The sequence below is a fragment of the Hyperoodon ampullatus genome, assembly GCF_949752795.1.
Source record: "Hyperoodon ampullatus genome assembly, chromosome: 5".
In the NCBI taxonomy this organism is placed as follows: Eukaryota; Metazoa; Chordata; class Mammalia; order Artiodactyla; family Ziphiidae; genus Hyperoodon; species Hyperoodon ampullatus.
The window spans coordinates 135,240,016-135,263,361 of NC_136918.1; the positions used below are offsets into that span (position 1 = coordinate 135,240,016).

General features: G+C 48.1%; 1 protein-coding gene across 2 annotated transcripts in view; it reads left to right on the forward strand.

Annotated features, from left to right (window-relative positions):
- The window catches only part of ITSN1 (intersectin 1), a gene marked incomplete at both ends in the record, with an annotated part of 175,868 nt that overhangs the window by 116,450 nt on the left and 36,072 nt on the right, over nucleotides 1–23,346 (forward strand). For both annotated transcript variants that reach the window (XM_079704739.1, XM_079704738.1), the window contains 4 exons: nucleotides 397–442; nucleotides 2,787–2,908; nucleotides 6,270–6,387; nucleotides 8,076–8,267. In XM_079704739.1, the coding sequence (XP_079560865.1) occupies nucleotides 397–442; nucleotides 2,787–2,908; nucleotides 6,270–6,387; nucleotides 8,076–8,267 (478 nt within the window). The remainder of the gene's footprint in view (nucleotides 1–396; nucleotides 443–2,786; nucleotides 2,909–6,269; nucleotides 6,388–8,075; nucleotides 8,268–23,346) is intronic.

Consider the following 23,346-nt stretch of genomic DNA (forward strand, 5'->3'; position numbering starts at 1 on the left):
AACCATTTGGACATCAAGCATGAGCTTAGTGTTTAGGCTGTAGACTAACAGTCTTCCTGGCGGGGCAGCCCCTGTTTCACCTGACCCAGGGACAGGATGCGCCCATGTTACACACAGTCAATACCTGAGCCCTCTGGGGTCCTACAATGCCACTTACTTTGCTAATTTTTCTCTTAAGAAGAGAGTAAAAGCTACATGCTTTTAAAGTACTTATTTCGCCCCATGTTTTCCTTGATACAGATCGTAATGTCAGGAGATACAATGCTACTATGTTTCCGCAGAATGGAAAGGGGAATTTAGGGGCTCAAGCGGGTTTGTGTCATCATTAATGGTTTTTTTAAGTTGCTTGACCAAAACTCTTCAGTATGCAAATGAGACCTTCTGCTCTGTTTTAAGGGCTCTGGAACTGCTGGGAAAACAGGGAGTTTAGGAAAAAAACCTGGTAAGTGACAAACCCTGATGCTTATTTTTCAATATTTTAAATGTAACTGATAGTTGCTCCCAATCTTTGTTTATTGGGGCCAGAAGCCTTAAAAAAGAAAAGAAAAGACAAAAGAATCTGTCCGAAGAGTGGCTGGAGCAGATCCTTTCCTTGGAATCCATTAATAATGTATTTATAGATGGTTATGAAATATGGCTGTTGCCTCACACATGGAGAGTAGCGACATTACCAGACAGTGTTCTCTTGGGATGTGAAGAAATAATTCAGGCAAGCGGGTGGGAAGTTTTAATGCATGAACCTGTAGGATTTGGGGTCAGCAGCTGCTGAGTCCTCCTCTCGTTAGGTTCAGGAAGCCCTTGTTTGTTTCCTGGAAGCATATTGAGTCCCAGGACATAAATAATGGAGGAGATGAGAGAGCAACACATATTATCAGAGTGCAAGTCCTGTTAATTTAGAAGCCATTGGGTGGTTTTTCTCAGGTACACGGTGAAGGTACAAAAATTACAGTCATCCCTCTGAACTCAAGAGTGTTTTAGTTTATTTAAACAAAATCACATATTCTATAAATAGAAGCCTGAAAGACAGAAGAAAGAAGCAGATGTGAAATCATACGGTTGTATGGCCTGTCTTCCTCTCTAGGTCATTTGAGCTTCTTTGCTATTACAGTCTTAAGAAATTACAGGTTGAAAGAGTCACCGCAGTGCTGACAGGGATGTGTGTACCTGTGTCTGGTGCTCAGCTACAAATGGGCTTACCTGGCAAGGAAAGGTGGGTTTTTAGGCCGTTGTAGGATTTTAGTCTGACTCAGATGTTGGACCACCCCGGTCAAATGTCTGTTTTAACCAGGAGTATGCTACATTTTGAATTGTCATTCCAAAGGGTCCAGAGGGGCTTAACTTTGCACTGAAACCAGCGAGCTGCTCAAAAAAGCTGGAAAAAACAGAAAAGAGTGTCAGGGCAGGTCACTGGCTATGCAGGCCGGGTCCTTTGAGGAGCAGGAATATCAGGGGCCAAATAGGACACTAATTTGGATCTTTTCCACATGGAAAACTCGTGGAGTTTAGAGCTGGTCCTTGGCATGTTGGGGGAGAATTCTCATCCCCAGCACAGATTTCCCAACTTGAGCTCTCAGTGGAGCCCAGGTATGTGTAAGCTGGGCTCTTTCTCGCTTCACCTGAGCTCTGGGATGCATCTGGCAGGGCCAGCCCGCACCGGGACGGCCTGGCACTCCTAGCATGGTGGCCGCTTATTACAGAACAGGGTCCTAGGGGGCTAATGTGCCTTCAGGGAAGCAGGAGCATGGGCCTTTCACCTCTTTCCTTCTGTCTGTCTGTCTTTACTTCATTCCTTCTTTCTTCATCTCTTTCTTTCAAGAACAGTGATGATGGGGAGAGAGTAGAGAGGAATAGAACAATGTGTTCTGTCTTGCTTCTAGAAGTTCACAAGGCCGTCACTGCAGTACACCAGCATTCAGTCAGAGGAGGATTTTGTCCTTTCGTAGTTGACCTCCTGTGCCAGGAGAAATGTACTTTTCAGAGCCTGGTCTGTGGTACTGCTGGAGTTTTTCCCATGAGACTGTTCACATTCAGGAAAAGTACAGAACTGTTTGCATTTTTTTTTTTCTGTGCTGAATTGTTGTTTTGCATAAAACCCCTCCTCTTGACTGCAGGATCGTCCTCTAACTTGACATAAAAAGAAGTAAACTTACGTTGATGTGATTCCTACCTGATGTTCAGGGATCACCCTCAAAATGTGAGCCTCAAAGAAAATGGTCTTGTGGGTGGAAGAGAGAGTCTAAAGGAAGTCGTAACATAGAAAGAAATTAGCTAGCACACACTCCTCGTGGTTTCTGAAGAAAACAGATTTCTCTTTCTGCTGTACTTGGCAGGTGGAAAAGGTTCACTTGAGTTCCTTGATTCGCTCAACCATCCTTGACTGGACCATGTGCTAATTATAATCAGCCCTGTGTGAGGGCCGAGGGCAGTTGGGGGTGAATGAGGTCCAGCTGCGGCATCGGGGTGTTCTTGGGAATTGGGGCAGTGGGGGTAGGGTGCGGACCGGGGGGAGAGAGTGGGAGGTTGTGGAGGCAAGTTGGTCCGTTCTGAGAGATGAGGGGGTCCTCGAGCAGACTGGGCAGAACCGGAAGGCAAGCCCAGCTCCGGAATACTGCATTTGCCGTGTGGTCAAAGAAGGGCCACCGAGCCTTCTTCATTTAGTAGAAAACCGGCCCCGTACACCGGCCTTGACGATGTTGACCCGTGAACCTGGGAGGTGGCTGTGTCTTCTTAGGCTCTCCTTTTCCTGACTCTAATGGTGCACTGCCATGTTTGGTCTTGTTTTCCAGAAATTGCCCAGGTTATTGCTTCCTACACTGCTACCGGTCCCGAGCAGCTTACCCTGGCCCCTGGTCAGCTGATTTTGATCCGAAAAAAGAACCCAGGTGGATGGTGGGAAGGAGAGCTGCAAGTCAGTGTCTTTTCCATTTGTTTAAAATTCTCTGCCCAAATTTCAATATGCCAGATCTCAAAGGGACACCGTTTCATTGCAAAGTACAGATAACCCTGCACCACCTAAATCCTGCGTTTGTGTAGTGAGAGATGCCACGTTATCTGAATCCATTTGGTTCCTAAGCTTTGGGCAGCCAGGAACAGCCTTGTGAGAGCTAAGGATTCTTCTGAAGATGTATCTAAGTCTGTTGGGTTCTTGAGTTCACACAGTGAGGGTGGGATAGTGAGAATTCATGATGGAGTCATCCTTCCGTCACAGCGTCGTAGGAGCGGAGCTTTCCATCAGCGGTGCTGTGAGGTGTGGTACCAGAGTAGCCTTTGCATTCAAAGCCACATCTGTACGGCACAACAGTTTTAGTTCTTGTGTGTGTGTGTGTATGTGTGTGTGTGTGTGTGTGTGTGTCCCCTCCATTCATCATTCTGTCAAGGCAAACCTTGGTCAGGAAGGCAAAGGTCTATGTTGTGGTGAGGTAAAGAAATACAGCACCTTTCTGTGCAGCTAATTAAAAACTAAAGTGCTGGAGAGTGAAGAGTGAGCTGGTGGACTGAAGAAATGTATCTTGGCTGGAATAGAAAGCACAGCCTGGGGTACCCAAAGGCAAAAGTTCCCCTGGGAGCTTGCTGGTGGGCAGCCATAAAAACCCTATCCAGCAGGGAGGACGAGATACAGTTTATTGGCTCAGGATTCCACTGGGGTTCTGGAATCCACCCCTCTCCCCTTTTTTTTTCTAATTTTTTTTTTTTAGTGATTGATTTTTATGGCTACATGGCTCACAGGATCTTAGTTCCCCGACCAGGGATTGAACCCAAGCCCCGGCAGTGAGAGCACCAAGTCCTAACCACTGGACCGGCAGGGAATGCCCTCCACTCCCCCTTTTAATATGTCTCTTCCTTCACTGGGTAGGAGGAGGCCTTCCTCAGACCGGTGGGTCTCATTTCTTGTAGAGAGTTGTCACCTCATTGGCTTTCCCATCCATATGTGACTCCCCTGTTCTGAAGACTTAAGGGGTGTCCCCTTGACATACATACACTAATATGTAATAAAATAGATAACTAATAAGGACCTGCTGTATAGCACAGAGAACTCCACTTCGATGTACAGTAGAAACTAACACAACATTGTAAAATAGCTATACCCCAATAAAACATTTTTTTTAAAAAGGGGGTGTCCCCACTGGCCCTCCTCATCAGCCTGCTGGCCAAGACTCCCCTCAGATGCCCTCATCCCCTTCCAGCACCCGTCTTACCCGTCTGACCTCTCACAGCGACATCCCTACTCCAGCCTCATTCGGTGATTTGCTCTCTTGAAAACAAGCAGCAACCCTCAGACCCCGATGCCTCACTGCCTTTGCCCATAGCGCCTCCCTACAGGGTCATCTCCACCTCTCCCCCGTTCCTCAAAAGCCGGCCAAATCCCACTTCTTCCGGAAGCTTTCTGTGACCATCCCACCAGAAGCGACATCTTCTTCCCGTGAACCGTGGTGGCCCCGATGCCTGCACCACTCTTGGTATTCAGTGTTGACGTGGCTATTATTACTTCCATGCCTATTTCTTACTTCCTCTTGTAGGTTATCAGCTCTTTGAAGGCAGAAACCATATTTTTTCATCATCACCCTCCTTGTACCTTGCTCAAAAGAGAGTCCTGAGTGGCTCTTGCAATCCACAATTGCCGTGCCCAGGGGGGGCTTCTGGTGCTTTCACCAGCCCTTCTCCCCTGTGGATACACAAATGAAGAAATTGCCAGTGAGCTCTGTGTTCCACCCTTGTGAAGCTGCAGGGATGGGAGAAATGGTGGAGTCGTTGTGAGACCTACGGCAGTATATACTCAGTAGATTAACATGGGGGAGCTTTGAAAGGAGTGGCTTCAACTATTGGTGGATTAACTGTGGATTAGAACTTCAATCCTTGAGCCAAGGGCATGAAATCTGTCAGACTCCAAGGAAAGTGAAATTTGATCGGCGTTCTAAAAGTAACCCAGAAGTATCCCTCTTGATAAACTGAATCAGATGAGGGCAGAGGTAAGATGGTGGGAAGTGTCCTTTTCTCTTAATTTTATTTCCTTATTTTGGGAATAGGTAATATATTCACATGGTTTCAGATTTTAAAATTACAAGAGACTTCCCTGTCGGTCCAGTGGTTAAAACTCCACGCTTCCACTGCAGGGGGTGCGGGTACAATCCCTGGTCGGGGAGCTAAGATCCCACATGCTGCGCGTCGTGACCCCCCGAAAATAAGTAAATAAATAAATAAAAATTACGAAAGGGAATTCACATGTCTCCCTCCCACCCTGTCCCCAAAGGCAGCTGTTTTTATCAAAGCCTTGCTTCTAGAGGGCGTGTGTGTGTGTGTGTGTACGTGCTGTAAGTTAAGTTCTCTGCTCCTGGTGATGTGCAGAAGGGTAGTTATAACACTTATCATCATCCCTAACTAGAGTCTTCATCTCATGGAATTGTGTCAGGAGTGCAAGTCTTGGTTCGCCAACTTCATTATAAGTTCCTCTGTGTCATATACTATCCCCTTCCAACCACTCCCAGCATGTAAACACTCAATGAATGGATTTTGTGTCGAATTAGATTAAAGTGAAGGAGGCAGGAATGGTGGTGGAAAATGTGGCTGATCCATCACATAAGCCTGATGGTTTTTGAAAACAAGGGGAAGTTTAGACTCCTTGTGTCCTCCATATATTGCGTGTATGTCATCTTGTATATGTACAGTTATTCTCCATAAGAAGATCGCAGATGTGACTGTGAATCTTGGCTTGCCATTGACTAGCCTGTAACCTTGAGATTGTCACTTAACTTTTCTGAGCCTTACTCTTTTTATCTGGGAACTAGGAATAGCAATAGTGGGAAACGGAAGTAGTAATAGTATTATCCTTCTGGAATTGTCGTGTAGGTAAATGCAGATAAGGTGCTTAGCACAGGCCTGGCTCATAAAAAGCACCCAGCACATGTTGACTGCCATTATTATTATTCCTAAAATCCATATATAACATTGGCATAAACCATAATCTCTACATTACCTGAAAATGACAGCTGAGAGCTGTTAAATGAGCAGAGTTTTCCATCCTGTACATACTACATTGTACTCTGTGATCCACACAGTCCAACCCATGCCAGAACATTCTAGGCTTTGCTGATTGATAGCTGCCACAATTTGAATTTTAGCTGGCATGTTTTCATTTTGTAATACAGTAATCCATAGATTGTACTATTGATGTCATTTGTTTTTCAGTTATATGTAAACTTGGTATAAGTGTAAAGTATAACATGAAAGAACATGAACCTTTGAAACATTTTAATGTCATTTTTTGTTATTAGGCACGTGGGAAAAAGCGCCAGATAGGCTGGTTCCCTGCTAACTACGTCAAACTTTTAAGCCCTGGGATGAGCAAAATCACTCCGACAGAGCCACCTAAGCCCGCAGCATTCCCAGCAGGTAAGCAGTTTATACTCTCTGCTCAGAAAATGGTCTATGCGTCATGGTAGCCTTTCCACTTAATTTTTTTAGCTTCGATTGTCTTTCACACTGGCTGTAAGCGCTTCTTGTACTTGCTGGGGCTGACACCCAGCTAATGTGATATGGAGTATGTTTTTCAAAAGGACCAAGTATCGAAGCAGCTTTGCTGTGCTGGGTACAACAGAGCCCTTGTTGGAACTGGCTTCCTAAAGGGGCCCTGAATGCTATGCCATTGAAGCCAGATTTTTCTCTTGATTTCCTTCCAGCTATTTAAATTGGAATTTGGGCTAGGGGGCGAAGGGACAAAAAGGGCCTCCTAAAAATAAATGGCCGGGGTCTAAATAGGTCAGGAGATTGAGCTGGGAGGCCCCAGGGCCCTGTTGGTTGTAATGTGCCGCTCAGCTGAGACAGAAATAGCTCCCCTGTGACATTTCCTGTGAACAGAGGGGCTGCGCTTAATGGACAGGATGTTATACACGCTCTCCTAAAGGGCTAAAACGGAACGGAGGGCTCCGCAGCTTAGACAGTTGGCTATTTTCTGATTGAAGAGACCAAATTAGATGCTTCGGTAATAGTTGAGATGGGCGAGGTTAGGGGAGCAGACTTCTGCTTTAGGTCTTTAAGCCATCTGTGCTTGGGTGGCACTTGTGGAAAATGCACACTTTTCATTCCAGTACCTTGTGGTTAAATGTCTATGCTGTACATCCCCAGCGAAATCAGATTAAAACCTGGCAGCCTTTGCAAGAAACGAAAGGACTGGCCAACACTGTGACTGGTTCCCAGCCACAGCTGGGCCCCTTTGCTTGAGCCGTGGCCTCATGTGGGCAGAGGGGTGTGGTGCCAGCTGGATCTCCTCTCCCTTGGGGAGACCTGGCGGCGTCCCCTTCATCAGGTTGGTTAAAACCCGCAGAAATAGTTTGCTGAGGTGATTGACTTAGCTGGAGCATCTTTAAAGCCTAAGACCGTATAGAGGTTGGTTAGGAAAGATTAACTGGGGGTAAAACCTAACTAGGCAAACTTTATCTGAAGTGTAAAAATGCCAGGGAATAAAGGCAGTGTAACCTCCTATAGTTTTGAGGGAAAAATGAGAAAAAAATTGTTCTTGAATGTGGAAATTGTTTCTTTCTTTGAGAGAAAACTTTGAGACACAAAGGTACAGCAGAATAAAACACTGATTTTACTTTTCACTAAGAGTCGAACTTTGTGGAGGTCAGATGATAATTACCTTCCACCTTAAAAAAAAAAGAAAAAACAGATAAGAAATAAAGAGCAACAGTGAAGTCCCCATGATATGCAGCTGTGTGTGAAGTTGGGCCAATGTTCAGAGTCAGCATTTTGAAGGAGTGCAACTGCACTCAAATCGAAATGATTCCATGGAAGCTTTCAGTTATCACTGTACATTTTCTGCTGACAACTAAACGTGTAAAAGAGGAAGATGTTATAGAAACTCGAGGCTTGGTCTGACATTTTTGCTGTCGTCTTGGTTTTCAATCCTCCGGCTTCCTCTACTGCCCCCACTACACAAAGCCCCTCAGAGCCCTCCACTTCCTTCTGTCCTCTTCGGAAAGGACACAGATGAGACACGAGAGTACCTAATACCCCCAGGTAGCCCGTCCCGCGAGCCGCGCAGGTGTGCCGCCGCCCCTCACCTGGCCTGTCTCCTGCAGTGTGCCAGGTGATCGGGATGTACGATTACACCGCGCAGAATGACGACGAGCTGGCCTTCAACAAGGGCCAGATCATCAACGTCCTCAACAAGGAGGACCCCGACTGGTGGAAGGGAGAAGTCCACGGGCAAGTGGGGCTCTTCCCGTCCAATTACGTGAAGCTGACCACAGACATGGACCCCAGCCAGCAATGTAAGTGCCCCGGTGCCTCGGTTGCCTCTCCTCTCTGGTATCTCATGGTGAAACATGCAGCATTGCTCTGATTCTGCTGAGCTTTGTTTGCAGAACTTAAAGCTAGACCATTGCTGCATTCGCAACAGTCTCTTTGAAGACCTTCTGTAATGCAAGACTTTATCTCGTGGGGTTTTTGTTTTTTGTTTCTTAAAAAAAAAAAATCATTCCTTCTGTAGCATGTCCCCTCCCTTCCCTCCCCCCTTTTTCCTTTTTTTTTTTCTTTTTAATCATTTTGGCACCATGCTGTTTACATGCCTGACTCATTTTCCTAGCTTGAATTTTGCTCATTGTTTTGTTTTGCTTATGTGTTGTTTTCCTCCTTTTTCTAGGAATCATATGTTGTCCATCCCCCCCTCAGGCTTGAAAGTCCTCAAAGAGACCCACTATCCCATATCACTGCCCAGAGGGATGATGGGAGATGCAGCCTTGATCATGTGACTTCCAGCATGATCACCTACTGCCTTCTGAGTAGAAGAACTCACTGCAGAGCAGTTTACCTCATTTTACCTTAGTTGCATGTGATGGCAATGTTGAGTTATTACTTGCACAGATAGAAGCAAAAAAATTACAAAAATACACAGGGTAGTGGGTCCTTTTGTGGCTTTCCTAGTGACTCAAATTGACTTCCCCCCACCTTTGCACAGGTGCTTTCAATAGTTTTCAAATTATTTTAAAATAAATATCTTAGCCTTTTAATTAAAAAATAAACGAATTACTTCTTTGCTCTTTTGGTTTTGCAAAAAGACCCACTATCAAGGAATGCTGCATGTGCTATTAAAAAATGTTCCAAATGTCCATAAATCTGAGACTCGATGTATTTTTTTCATTTTGTCCAGTGTTACCAACTAAATTGTGTCGTTTGGGTTTTCAACCCCCTACTATAGAAGTACAGAGGAGTTCAGTATATCTGTTTTAAAGACGTGTAGAACAAGGCCAATTAAACAGAAGCTGTTTTGTGCTTGTTTGTGTGTATCAGATGTACCTTGTTGAGCATGTAATAATACATCCTGTACATAAGAAATTAGTTCTTTCCATGGCAAAAGCTATTATCTTGTATGATGCTCTAATCATATTACATTAATTTTATTTTGCACAGTGACCTTGTAGCCCCACGAGAAAGCACCTGTGTTTTTGTTCGGTCTCAGATTTATCTGGTTGAGTTGGTGTTTTCTGTTCTGGGTTTTTAATTTTGCGTGTTTTCATACCATAAATCCGTAGACAACACCACTGAGGTTGTTACGATCAACAATATCTGCAATCTCGCCTTAGTCTCTGTTACACCAAGTTTTATTCCAGTGACTTTTCATGGAATGACATATTTTGAACAAGTAATTTTCTTGACAAGAAAGAATGTATAGGAGTCTCCCTGCAATTAATTTCCAATGTTTACATTTTTTAACTAGACTGTGGAATTTCTACAGATTAATATGAAATGGAGCTCATGGTCCGTTGATGTGTTGGATATGTTGTAGCTGAAGCCATGTTTGTCTTTTAAACACTAGTTGGAAGCTCTCAATAAAAACGCCGTTGCCGACAGCACAGAAAACGGGGCGGGGGGCAGGGAGCCTCAAGCACAACCTAGCGGTTCTACTAATGACTTTTTAACAGTAGTGAACTTCTGTTTCTACGTCTCTCCCCTTGGGGATTCCGTGCTGGCGATTGTGTAGAGGTCTTTCTCCACTCACATGGTGCCGAGAACGAGGACTCCCCCTCATTCACTGGCGTGTCAGTATTTTCATGGATATGAATGTAAAATATATAAATATATAAACCTGCGGCTTTAACAACTGTAATACAACTTTTGAATTAGTTATGTGTATAGATAATTAAATTCTTCATATAAAAGTTAGACGGAAATGTCTCTGTGTTCTTGATGTTGGAAGCTGGCAGTGGTGCCGGGGAACAAGCAGACTGGACATGAGCAGGTGGCCTGCTGTCCATTGTGATACAGACACCATGAGAGCCTCACTGAGTCTTCTTTGAGCGGTCCTCCCTCTTACCCTGCTACCCACCCCTCCCTGATCAATATGCAGACAGTTACCCCTCATAATACTGGTTCTGAAGAATAGAACTACCACCCAGCTTCGTGCTTAACTGTCTCATTGGGCTTTGGGTACATGGTACTGATACATTGGCAGGTGTGTGATGTGCCTCAGTATAAAACATTTGTCCGAAAGATATATCACGATAAGGGTCTGTTGAACATACAGATGTGGGTAAATACGGAAACTTTCACATCTTCCATACTGTTGTTCTCCATCGTTTCTGCCTTGCACACTCCAGTCTCGTTGGCTTTGCAGAAACAAACTGATGTACACGTTGATGGAGTTGTTGGCTACGATGACCACGTGCTTGATTCCGTTCAGGAACTTCACTTACTGGTCCTCCCCTGCCATTCAGTGGAAAAGTGATTTCCTTCATCAATTCACCAAATATTGTGGGAGAGAGATCCATCGGGTGTGGATGCCCCTCTGGGTTCTGGGGACAGTGTGCTGCTCCGTCAGTAGAGACAGGGTCCCTGTCCTCATGAAGTTCATGTTCTAATGGGAGGAACAAGCAGAAAACCAAACTACTGCATAAATATCTGTACATAAATATATGTGGGGTGGGTGTGTGTGCATGTGGGTGTGTGTGCTAAGATGATACGTTCTATGCTAGGAGAAATATGGATGCCAGGTAACACTGAGCAGGACATCCAGAGCCGACCAGGCGGGGAGAGCATTGAAGGGAGGGACCAGAGAACCCTTCCAGGAGAAAGGGATGTGTAAGCTGAGACCGGAAGGACGGGTAGGAGCCGGATGAAGCCGGGATGAGAAGTGGCTGTTTGAGGCAGAGATGTCACACGAGGCCCAGAGGTAGGCGGAGAGATCCCTGTCACTGTGCCCCAGCCCACCCCCTTGTGAGCGAAACCCTGTCTCTTGGCCGGGACCCCTTTACCTGTATAAGGCAGTGTTTCCAGCCTTGAGTTCGGCTAGCAGGGATGCAGTTGCCAAGGTGGGTAATGCTCTATAATACTCTCTAGAACTCTCTCCAGGCCCCTTTCCATAGATCATCCCTCTAGGCTGTGTTCTGGGTTTGTTGACACAGGTTGGTCCCCAGGAAACTGCTCTTTCTCCCTCCTGGATCATTCAGTTTGCACTGGATTGTAGAGTATCCCTCTGGCCCAGTGCTTCTCAACCAGAGGGAGGGAAGACTACGGCATCCAGTGGGTAGAGGCTGGGGATGCTGCTAAACATCCTACAATGCACAGGACAGTCCCCCACAGTGACAGTCCCCCTGGGGCCACAGTGATCTGGCCCCAGGTGTCACCAGTACCAAGGTTGAGAAACCCTAGTCTCATCCCACTGGCTGCTGTGGGTACTGCTGTCCTGGTTGCTCTGGGTAAATATACTTGCGACTGAACTTTGGGTACAGTTTTGCCCCAGTGGCACATGGACAAGAAGAGGACAGCTGGCTCTCCTGTGTCCGCCTGCCCCGCCCATGCAGAGCAGGACCCAGAGAGCTGGAGGCAGCCACGTGGCCCAAGCTCCAGGCTGCCTCCGCATAAAATGGTATCTGGGAGAAGCCGCTCTAAAGCAAGGATTCATTCCCCTGTAAAGTTACAGTGTATTACATCATTGCATGTCCACCCTGTTCTGGAAGTAGGCCCAGATCCCCTAGCAGGTGGTGACTGGGTCCTCCCCATCTTCTCTGATGCCATCAGAAGACAAACCTGCTAACACTAGCTTAGGAAAACCTTCGAAGTGGTGGGTTTAACTATGAAATATTTGCCAGTACTCCTGTTTCTTACCTGTAAAACGGCAGTTTCATGTGGTTCCACCTAATATACTGTATGATCTCCGGGCACATACTAGGGTAGGTGCTCAAGAATGCCTGTCCAATGGGTGGGACCAGGAATTAGTGAATGAGAGGAAAGCACCGACTTCCGGTTCTTGGGACGCAGTCTGTCACCCCCGGAGAGGAGGCCGGGCTGTCTCTGCAGTTCCCTTCCGCTTTTAGGTGTGAGCTTCCTGAGAGCTACAGTCTCCTTGGAAGGGGCTGCTCCTGAAGCCTCTCGCTCATTGGTCAGTGCAGGAGGCTGAGGACCAGGATGCCAGGGCGTCTTCCCCTGCGTCTGGACCAGGTCTCTGTGCCAGCCCGGGTCTCAGCTGGGGAACAGACCTAACAGTCAGTCCTGTTTCCTGGCAGAGTGAAAATCACTTATGAGAGAAAGTGAATATTCATTTTTCCTTCTAGCAAAATTGTAAGTTAATCCTATTCATTCTTTTTAGTTCCCAAAATACCCAAGAGAATTTTTATGGAAACTACATGGAATGCCAACAGTCCCAAAACTGCCCAGAAAAATAGCCCTTTCTTCAAAATGTCTGGTATTTTGGATCTGGTAGGATAGGGAACCATAATAAGGTCAAGGATCACGATAGCTTAATGTGAACATTTCACTTCAGCCAAACTTCTCTTGGGCATTTCTTTAAGAAAATTCCACACATAAAAATCAGACTTCCAGAATGTTTCCTAGTGTGTGGTGATTCCATATCAAAGGTTTCCATTGCCTCTTAGGAAGGTTCTGTTCTTTACATTGAAAACTCCCTGGGCATTTTTTAATAATATAACTTGAGTCACAAAAACTGAAGGTTTTGTTTGTAGAAAATGAGAATCAGCTATAAAATTGTATCAGTGCAACTTCCTGTTAAGCATGCTACCTCTTAGAAACTACGATATTATTTTATGTTGTCAGCAGACTGGGTGTGTGTGTGTATGTGTGTGTGTGTGTGTATGTGTGTGAGACAGATAGACAGACAGACAAAGAGAGACAGTGATTTACAGGTGACTTAAATGCCCATGTCAGCAGCTTGGTAACAGTGGGTGAATGGTGAGCCCATAGTACCACCAGCAAGCAGACAAGTATCACTCGAAGATTCTGGCATAGGCTGACAGCTGCTGTTCCCACATCTGCTTGGCACATAATGTCAGATGATGTCACAAGCTTCAAAAGAGGAAGCATCCCTTCCTTTGACCCAGCCCATCATGTTTTTTAAAGTTGGACAGAGTCTCCTCTGGGTGTATTTTCTCCTAACTGACACAGGAGGGGGAAAGGCACCTTTGAGCTGCCATTTTTCATCAACGATGCTGCTTCACTCAGAGTACTGAACAACTTGACTCCCCTTACATGCCCCAAGCTGCCCCTTCCCCCCTCGGTCCCTGCCACACACAGTCCCCTTTGGTCCCAGTCCACTTAGTTGCGGTCCAGGCCCCACATAGGAAAAGGTCTACAGTGGCCGCAGGTACATGCAGAGGTGCTACCCCCTTCCCCCCGGGATGATTTGAGGAGGTTGAAATCTTGGCGAACACTGGGCACACGCCCTGCACTTTGTAGCTGAGGGCACTGACGGTCTGGGAGCTACAGTGACATTCTCAAAGGCAGCTCCCAGACTCTCTGGCTTGTGCATTTGAGAAGAGCAGCCCTATCTCTGCCAGGGCTTCAGAGCCACCCACCTCCACATCATCAGTGACTGCATCTGTGGAAAGATGGAGAGCGAGTTCCCCTTCCCTTGTGTGGTCCTCCCGCTCCTGGGGCTGCCATGGGAGGGAAGGATTCCAACATATTGCTGCCCCTCTCAGCACATGGACTCAAGATGCCACTGGCTTCCTCAACCTTAGTCCTTCTCACTGCAACTGAAGGCCGATTTTCCAAAGACACAGGCTTGCCCTCACTCTGGGCCAACCTAGGAACACATGTTGCTGTAGCTTCTCAATTTTCATTCCTTGGCTGCTGTATATAATAACACAACTTATCTACAAGTTTAGTGTAATATTTGACTCCATTTCTCTTAAAATTTTGGAACACTTGCTTTTCTTTCTTTCTTTTTTTTGGCTGTGCTTTGCAGCTTCTGGGATCTTAGTTCCCTGACCAGGGATTGAACCTGGGCCCACTGCAGTGAAAGCGCCGAGTCCTAACCACTGGACCGCCAGGGAATTCCCTGGAACATTCTATTTGGGTAGATAGTAGAGGGGAGCATGGGGGATCCACATAACTGTATCCCGGGCCCTTTTAGAGGCTAGGAAGCAATACAAGATGGCAGTTCAGAGCAGGGGTTCAAATCCCAGCTCTGCCGCTCACTGGTTGTGTGGTCGTGGGCAGATTACTTAACCTCTTTGTGCTTCATTTTCCTCGTTTACATATGGAGATATCATAATAACACCTAGCAGATAGTAAGTTCCCAATAGATAGTAGCTTTGTTGTTTCTGTTGCTGGGGAGAAAAGGCATCTGTGTCTGGTCGGTGAGCATCACAGAATCCATTTAACTGGCTTCCTGTTTTCTTGCATTAAACCCAGACAGCACAGGATTGTGTGCATTTAAGACTTTCAGAAAACACGCTTTTGCAGATGGGGATTTCAGAGAGAAAAGCTTGGACAGCTTCCCTGAAAACTGTCAGACGTCTCGTTCATTTGTGCGCAAATCGGGGCCCTTCTCTGTTAGCGGGAGGCTGGCCCATGTCAAAGCAAGCAGCTTTTTCAAACACCTTCCTGTGCTCCCTAAACGTGCAGGGGCATTTGGGATTTGGGCCACAGTCTCGGCAGATGTCCTGGCAGAGGGGGAGAAGCCGCCCCGGGTTTCACATGGCTGGTTGGCAGTGGGGAGACCAACAGAGCCAGTGGAATGCACGAGGCTTTTAAATGTCACGTCTGTGGATGGTGTTGGCAGGCCCATGCGGCGCTCCACAATAAACCTGTCACACAGGCATTGAGTCACTGGGTCCTTTATTTCTCATCACTGCATTCTGTGGCCTTGTGTTCTCTTGCCAGCAAAGATTGGAACGTTCAGCCCCCAAACATGCCAGAAACTCGTTTTTTAAAGCAACCATGTAGTTTGGCTAAGGGATGTGTATCACTAGGGGCTGCTTCCCCAAGGTACTGTCCCAGAGCAGCCGCCCCCAGCACACTTGAAGACTGGAGGTTAATTCTCTCCTACCCCACTGTGCACACCCTGAGATGCTTCTCAGGATCCAGAGCTTTGGGCCTTGGGCACCTCTGCCCTCTTAGCCGGGCCTCCAGCAGACCGCAAGCCCTACAGTCTGCCCCAGCGCAGGAGGCAAAGCCAGGATGCCCCCCCTCCTCTCTGGGGCGTTGCCTTGGGTTTCTGAGGCCCCCTTGGGAAGGACTCCACACATCTGAATCCTCCGCTGATGTGATCTCAGGCAGGAGCCTTCACCCTGCCCCATCCTCAAGGGGCGGAAGTACATCTGCCCATCCTCTCCCTCCCCTTTCTCCCTGACTGTATCAAGGGCTCAGGACACCGCCTGCCTGCTGATTTCCAGCAAGCAGCTCCTTTCCCGCTACTTCCTTGAGAATCTCAGCTGAGGAATATGGATCCAGGGGATGAGGCTGGGCTCAGCAGAACCCCAGCAGACAGGGTGCCTGCTCTCCGAGCGGGAAGAAGCCACCAGCAGACAAATAAGCAGAATCGTTTCAGCTAGTGGTGGATGAACTGGGACAAGTGTGACGGAAGGCCAGGGCTATAGCAGATGGCCTCTCTGGAGAGGTAACGTGGAGGGGTGGAGATCTGACTGCAGAAAAAGAGTCGGCATGCAAACCTCAAGGGGAAGCGTATTCCAAGCCCCAGGAACAGCCAGTGCAAAGGCCCCAAGGGTTGATGAGTTTCTCCTGCTCTTCTCGTAAGGATGCACTAGTCTTCTACCCGGTACCTGCTCCATGCTCGCCATCTTTCAGCCTCTTCTCCACACCACGGGCAGAGAGCTATTTTTAAAACCCAATGAATTCTGCTTAAAATCGTCCAGGGAGGTCCCAGTCCTCCTGGGATAATGACCCAAATCTTGCGTTTGGTCCATGAGGCCCCGCTTGATCTGCTCCCTTCTCCTGCCCATACACAGCCCCTGCCCCGCCCTCTCATCATGTATTCCTACCTATTTGCCCATTTGTACTCAGCCTTCCCCAACCAGGGTCTTCCTTTCTGAGCTGCTGACAGGACCACCATTAGTGGCCTCTGTCATCTACAAACCTTCCACGTTTCTGGCATCAGAACGGGTTGCGGGTACAGGGGCTGCAGCCACTCTGGCTTCCAGGAGGAGATACTGATGCTTAAAGAGGTGAAGTCCCAGGCTGGTCTCCAGCATCCTGGTCTAATGTTCTTTCTAGTTCCTTCTTCTACCTTTTGGGTCACCATAATGACCCTAAACAGAAGTCTGGGCTTCTGTTGGCCCAGTGGGTTTCCAACTGGCTCTCTTGAAAACTGCCTCCTCTGACCTCCAAATCACTTGATGGAAAGGTCCACTTTTGGGACTTCTCTGGTGGTCCGGTGGTTAAGACTCCATGCTTCCACTGTAGGGGGCACGGGTTCAATCCCTGGTCAGGGAACTAAGGTCCTGCATGCCGTGTGATGCAGCCAGAAAAAAAAGAAAGGTCCACTTTCATCACTGGTCCCCACTGTGGCATCCTGGCTGGGCAGACAGCATGGACGTGGAGCCTTTCCCTGCCTTGGAGATCACATGACTCAACCTCCCTGAGCTTCGTCTTCCTCCCAGGGCTCTGTGTGCCTGCACATCCGGGGGAGGTGGTATGTGTGCTCGGGTCCATGGACCCTCCCATCACCGGCCCCGCCCTCCCCATCGAGTCTTACGCAGCCAGACCTTCTATCACCACACTCTCCTCACCACCTCTCCAAGATTCTTGCATTAAGCTGAAGCCACTGGTGGGCCCAAGCTGGAATGCTCTCACCCCATCTTCCCCTGCTCTGTCTGCCCACCTTCACCCCTCCTTTCTCTGCTGCCTTGGCCAGCCCCTCTAACCCGCCATGTCTGAGCTCTTTGCTGAATGCTAGTTACTTACCGTACATAAGCTGAGTGGATGGAGGCTGATGCATAGACAGAGATACTCTTCCCTCCTTCCTCAGACTGTGAGCTTCTTGGGAGCCAGGTCCTATCCCATGAAGACCTACAAACACTAAATAGCAATGGTACCTGCCTTTGTGTTTAGTACTGAATGATGCCCAGTCTCCCCATCTGCTTAGAAACTGGAGGGCAGCCCCTACCTCTCACACTTGTGTATTCCCCACGGTACCTCACTCTCAGCCGTTTCTCAGGAAGAGTCAGTGGTGGACAGTCTGGTGTTGCCCCCCTGTCGTTCCGCAGGCTTACTTCTTCATCCCCAGCGAGGCTGGAGGGAAAGGACGCACCCCAGTGTCCAGTCTCCCCGCTGTGTGTGGCCTAGAACCTTGCACCAACTGTGCCTGGGAAGGCACCACTCTGAAAAGATAAATCCACTTGAGGGAATTCCCTGGCGGTCCAGTGGTTAGGGCTTGGCGCTTTCACTGCCATGTCCTGGGTTCGATACCTGGTTGGGGAACTATGATCCCGCAAACTGTGCGGTGCAGCCAAAAAAAAAAAAAAAAAAAAAAGTCCATGTGAGAAGACCTTAGAACAGGAAATGAGCTTGTTAATCATGAGACTTATTATTCATCATTCTTATGCCACTCTGAATAATATATATTGATTTTGTGTTTGGTTTTATGTCTCCCCCCCACTAGAATGGAAGCTCCATGAAAGCAGGGACCTGAGGGCATCTCTGCAGTTGCTGAGAAAGAACAGGAGATGTCACGGGCTCAGGTGGTCCCTTGTGTTCCAGCGGGGTCAGTTTGCCAAGTTAGGAGAGACCACAGGGGACCACCCAGAGCTGGTTTGATGTCCGGAGCTTCCCATGGGCTGGGGCTGCCCTGGGACTGGTCAGCCAAGGTCATTTTCAGAGGAGACCTGGCTGCCTTGACCCAGTCTGGCTGCCACCAACCCCCAACAGCCTCTGGCTCCGAGGACAGGAGCGTCCTCTCAACCAGATCATCCAGGAATGGACTGAGAGAGCCATGCGTATGGGCCACCCTCAGCCCCACTCTTTCAAAAGCTCGTGGTTTCCTTGTGAGTCTCCACTTTCCAAGATAGCAAGAGCAAAGGTTTTATTCCTGATCAAAGAAGTCACCGTCCATCTCTGGACTCTGCTCTCCCATCTGTAAAATGAGGGCATCAAGCAGAGTGATCTTTCCAGCTCTAGCCCTGGAGTTGGGGGTCAGGTGGTGGTGGCAGTGTGGCCTCCGGGAACAGAGCATCAGAGGTTCTCTGGGCTCCGGGGTGTGGATGGCCTTAAAGGATGACATTCTGTGGTTACGGCCATCACATCTCCTTGGACAAGTGGCATGAGTGAGCTGCCTTGGGCTGGATTCGGTTCAGCGGTTGTGGCCACTCTCATCCTGCATGTGCCTGGACAGATCTAGCTTCTGAGTCTTGCTCCCTCTTCACACCAGGCACCTTGTTTCCAGGCAAGCTTCCCTCTCATGGCGTGGTCCTCACCGTTGGCTGCACATCAGAACCATCTGGGAGGTTTACAAGTCATGGACACCTGGGTCGCACCCCAGCCGGTCATATTCGATGAGTCTGCAGTACAGTAGGGACGCCAGGCTTTTTAAAGGCTCCTTAGGTGATTCCAACGTGCAGCCAAACTCGAGAGCCATGGCCCCCTCCATCCTCCAAGCAGCTGCCACAGTGACCTTCCCAAAATACAGCCAGACCTTCCCTGGCTCCCCAACCAAAGATGAAAATCCAGACACCTAGCTACATTGTTCAGGGCCTCCTCGACTGTACTTCCTCACCTGTTAGGGGTGAATTGTGTCCCCAAAATTCATATGTTGAAGCCCTTACCCTTATTCTTCATACCACGGAACACGACTGAATTTGGAGAAGGGGCTTTTAAAGAGGTCATTAAGATGAGGCCATCAGGGTGGGTCCTCATCCAATCTGACTGGTAGCCTTACTAAGAAGAGGAGATTTGGGCACAAAGGGTCGCCAGGGATGATCGCAGAGAGGAAAGGTCATGTGAGGATACAGGGTGAAGATGGCCAGCCGAGGAGAGAGGCCTCAGAAGACACCAGACTTGCTGACACCTTGATTTTGGACTTGCAGCCTCCAGAACTGTGAGACAATACATTCTGTTGTCCAAGGCGCCCAGTCTGTGGAACTTTGTTACAGCAGCCCCGCTGACTGATGCATCACCCTTCCACCAGGCGAGAGAGGCATAGTGATCAAGAGAAAGAACGCTGGGGTAAGATCCCCTCTGCCTTTTATTAACTGAGGCTCTGGCAAGTTACTTAACTTTTCTGTGCCTGTTTCCCTGTCTGTTCAATGGGGAATAACAGCAGTAACTACCACATAGGATTACTGGGGAGGATTTCGTGAGTCCATGAACGTGCAGCACTTGGAACCATGTGGCTCAGAGTAGCATCCGAGTTAACTTTCCTTTCTCCCTGGTACCCCAGCCTCTGCTTCCCTCTTCCTCACCTGCCTTCTGGCCCCACCATCCCACTCTTGCTGCCCTTTTCTCCGACTGCCCCTCTGCTCTGATCCCTAACTCTTGCTCACCCACCCTGACATTTGCCTGAGGAAAGCCCAACTCAAATTCCTCTTCCTCTGGAAAATATTCCCAGATCCCTCTCATCAAAACTATGGCCTTGGGACTTCCCTGGTGGCGCAGTGGTTAAGAGTCTGCCTGCCAACGCAGGGGACACGGGTTCGAGCCCTGGTTCGGGAAGATCCCACGTGCTGTGGAGCAACTAAGCCTGTGCACAACAACTACTGAGCCTGTGCTCTAGAGCCCACGAGCCACAACTACTGAGCCCGCGCGCCTAGAGCCCGTGTTCCGCAACAAGAGAAGCCACCGCAATGAGAAGCCCGCGCACCACAAAGAAGAGTAGCCCCTGCTCTCTGCAACTAGAGAAAGCCTGCACACAGCAATGAAGACCCAACGCAGCCAAAAATAAATAAATAAAATAAATAAACTTATATAAAAAAAACATTATGGCCTCCTTCCTCATATTGCAATAGAAGTGTGTTTGTACTTCTAACACACCAATCTGCCTTGTGTACTCAAAAGATTTATTTACGGCGGCTAGTAAGGACCACTAAAATACTGCAGGATAGAGCACATTGACAGCGGGAACTCAGAAAGAAAGAAAAACAAGGATGGTGACATAAACGAGGCCAGGAATTAGCTAACAAATGCAGACCATGGGGCACTTGATGCCACACCAGGAATTCCAACATCGGTGATAAAGCCATGAATGATATGCCTTTGATTAAAACAAAATTACTAACATTCTTTTTGATGCAAAATTAAGAGATGATTTATCCCTGAGAGTAACTTGATTTTCGCCACTTCTCAACAGTCATTAAATTGCCCAGCAGCCCATGTAGCTGGATTCTCCTTCTTGGGAGACAATTAAGCTTATCTGGAAACCACATTGGCGCTTTTAAGCTTCCAGGTTGTGACTGAGTGCAGCTGAGTAGAAGGCCCTGAGGAGTCCCCAGGACAGGCTGCAGAGGGATGCCTGGGCTCAGCTGGACATAGCTCAGGGGGTCTTTGGTGCCATCAGGTAGAATTTCCCCTACCTCTCACCACAGGTCTCTGTGCCCACTTGGCATCTCTAGACCCCCATCAAAATCCAGTCTTAAGGATTTGCACCTCTGAGGTCTCAGGGATGGATGAGAGGGTGCATGGTGTCCTCTACGAGGTGCCTGTGAGTCGGCAAGGACCAGAGTGCGGATGGGATGCCCCAGCCTCCAGCAGAGACCGAAGCTCCCGCAGGACAACCGCCCATCCTGCTCCTTCATCAGTGAGTCCCAGCATCAAGCACAGTTGCGGCCATGGCGGGCCACAGCTTAGAGAAGAGGGGGTTTAGACATCGGCTGCAGGGCAAGGACAAAGCGCTTTGACCGCAGAACCTTCTTTTTGTCACATCCATTGTGGACAATAAGGGCAACACGATTGGATCCATTTTCCCAGGAGAATCCAGTGTAGCCTTGAGGGAAGTGTGCCCACCTGGCAGGAGACACCAGGGCCATGAGGCTCCCATTTCCTACATTCAGGCCAACCCTGGAGAAAAGCCTTCTGTGTAGACGGGAGCTCCAGGATCCCAGTTAACATGGATCCTGCTGACCCAGGGCCATTTAGCCAGAGGATTTGGACTGAATGTCCCCACAGACATTGGTAGATCCTTTCCCTTAAAGATGAAAAACTATCGCCCAAGCTTCCATACTGCTTCTCCCCTGTCCCTCTGGCATCACGGCCTCTGTAATCTACTTCCCACCTTATCTACTGTCTACTTCCACACTTATCTTCCATAGCATCTCTGTGTTTACCTGGCATGCTGGCCCACATGTCCCCAACATAATGGCCCCATCCTCCCTGGCCATATAGAAGCCTGGCACAAGGAGGACCAGGTCCTCATATAACCTTCCTCCATCAGGGTTGAGAGCATCTAGTTTTCTGAGTTGCTGCATCCTCCACCATCAGCACAGCCCTCAGGCCCATTCTTTGTTGCTTGCTGTTTTAAATTTAATTTTCATGTCCAGTCACCCCCCAGGGCTGTGAGTTTCCTTGAGGACAAGGACATTACCTTGCTTATTTCTGTGTCTCTTGGACTTCATGGGGAATGCAATGCATATTTATCGACCATCTCATTGTATATTTTGGCCCTTTCATAAGAGGAATGAAGCCTGTTTATTTGCTTTGCTCTGTGGCCAGCTTGCTGTGGGGCCTGGTTTGGTTTTTAAAATTATGGTCCCTGCTGGGAAAGGAAGTAGAATGATTGGGGTAGGGAGAGGGGGCTTTTTACCCCACATCTCGACACTTCATGTCTTTTGAACTGTTTACAATAAGCATGTATTCGTGCATTACTTTTGTAAAAAAGCAAGTTATTTAGATTATGCTGTTCCTATGAGCAATGTCCCACTGAGGGGCCTTTTGGGGTAAGATACTTTTCTGCAGTGCCCCAGACTCAAATCCTTTCAGAGGGGCATCATGGCTCTCTCTGTTCTGTAAATGTGTCTAACTATATGAAATTATAAGGGACAGCACACAGATTAGGAATTTTACATGGGTTGTAATTGAGGATCATTTCTGACTGCCTGGAGTCATTTGCCATATTATTTCAGCTGCGAGTGGATTATAGTTAGTTATAAGAATCCCTCCATCATGCCGAGATGTCCATGAAATTTATTTGCTGTGCTTTGCCCTCTCGTTTTTCACTGGGAAAGGAAGCCAGCAAAGCATGTTTATTCTGGTTCCCACAGGAGAGAAGGACCACATCCCTCCACCCCTAAAGAAAACTCTCTATTTGAAATGTCTTTTCCACTTACCCTGCTCTGAATAATGGAGTTTTTAAACTCTTCTGTTTTTCTAAATATTAAATTTTCAAAGGAAGGATATTTTTGAGTTCAAAGCACCTATTTCAAGTCTTTAATGGTTCTCTTGGTCTGGCATTCATCAGCAAGGATTTTTAAAGCAGCACCCTATGGGTCAGTTCAGTAGCTGAAAAGACTGTTCCAAGCCAACATTGTTGCCACATAATGCTGAGACAAATCTCCCCATAAAATCTTTGCTGTTTATTGGGTTCTGGGTCCTGGAGAAGCCATCTGGACCATCCCTCTGTCTCCAGGCAGGCTGGTTGGGGGGCCAGCACAGGGTGGGATTTGTTGGGGCAAGTAGCCTAGAGTCACACAGCACTGCCCCCCCCCCATATTTCTCAGCCTGCTGGGTGGATTGACCGAAGGCTGGAGCTGCCGAGAGTAGGACGCCATGCAGCCTTCTCATGCCCCCCCACCCCCATGAGCAGGAGACGGTCAGTTCACCCTGAACTGGCCTCAGCACCTGGGATTCTTAGACCAGTGGCCCCAAATCCACCCTGGACCTTCTGCTGTTGCTCTGGCTCTGAGCTTCAAAACCACACTGTGTGAAACTTGAAGACTCAGAAGAATGAACTTCTGAAATCCAAAGCAAGCCAGTTCCTGTCATCTTTCCTCACAGGTCCTTGTGTCCGGTTCCTCAGTCGTTCTGTGTATCTCTGGTCACGTGCACCATCCTTGCTGCAGAGTTGTCAGTTTCTAGGAATGTCACCGTTTCTCAGTGGGGTGCTATTGGCACTGGAGGTGGGCCATTCTCTGTCCTGTATATTGCAGGTCATCTAGCAGCCCTGGTTCAGCA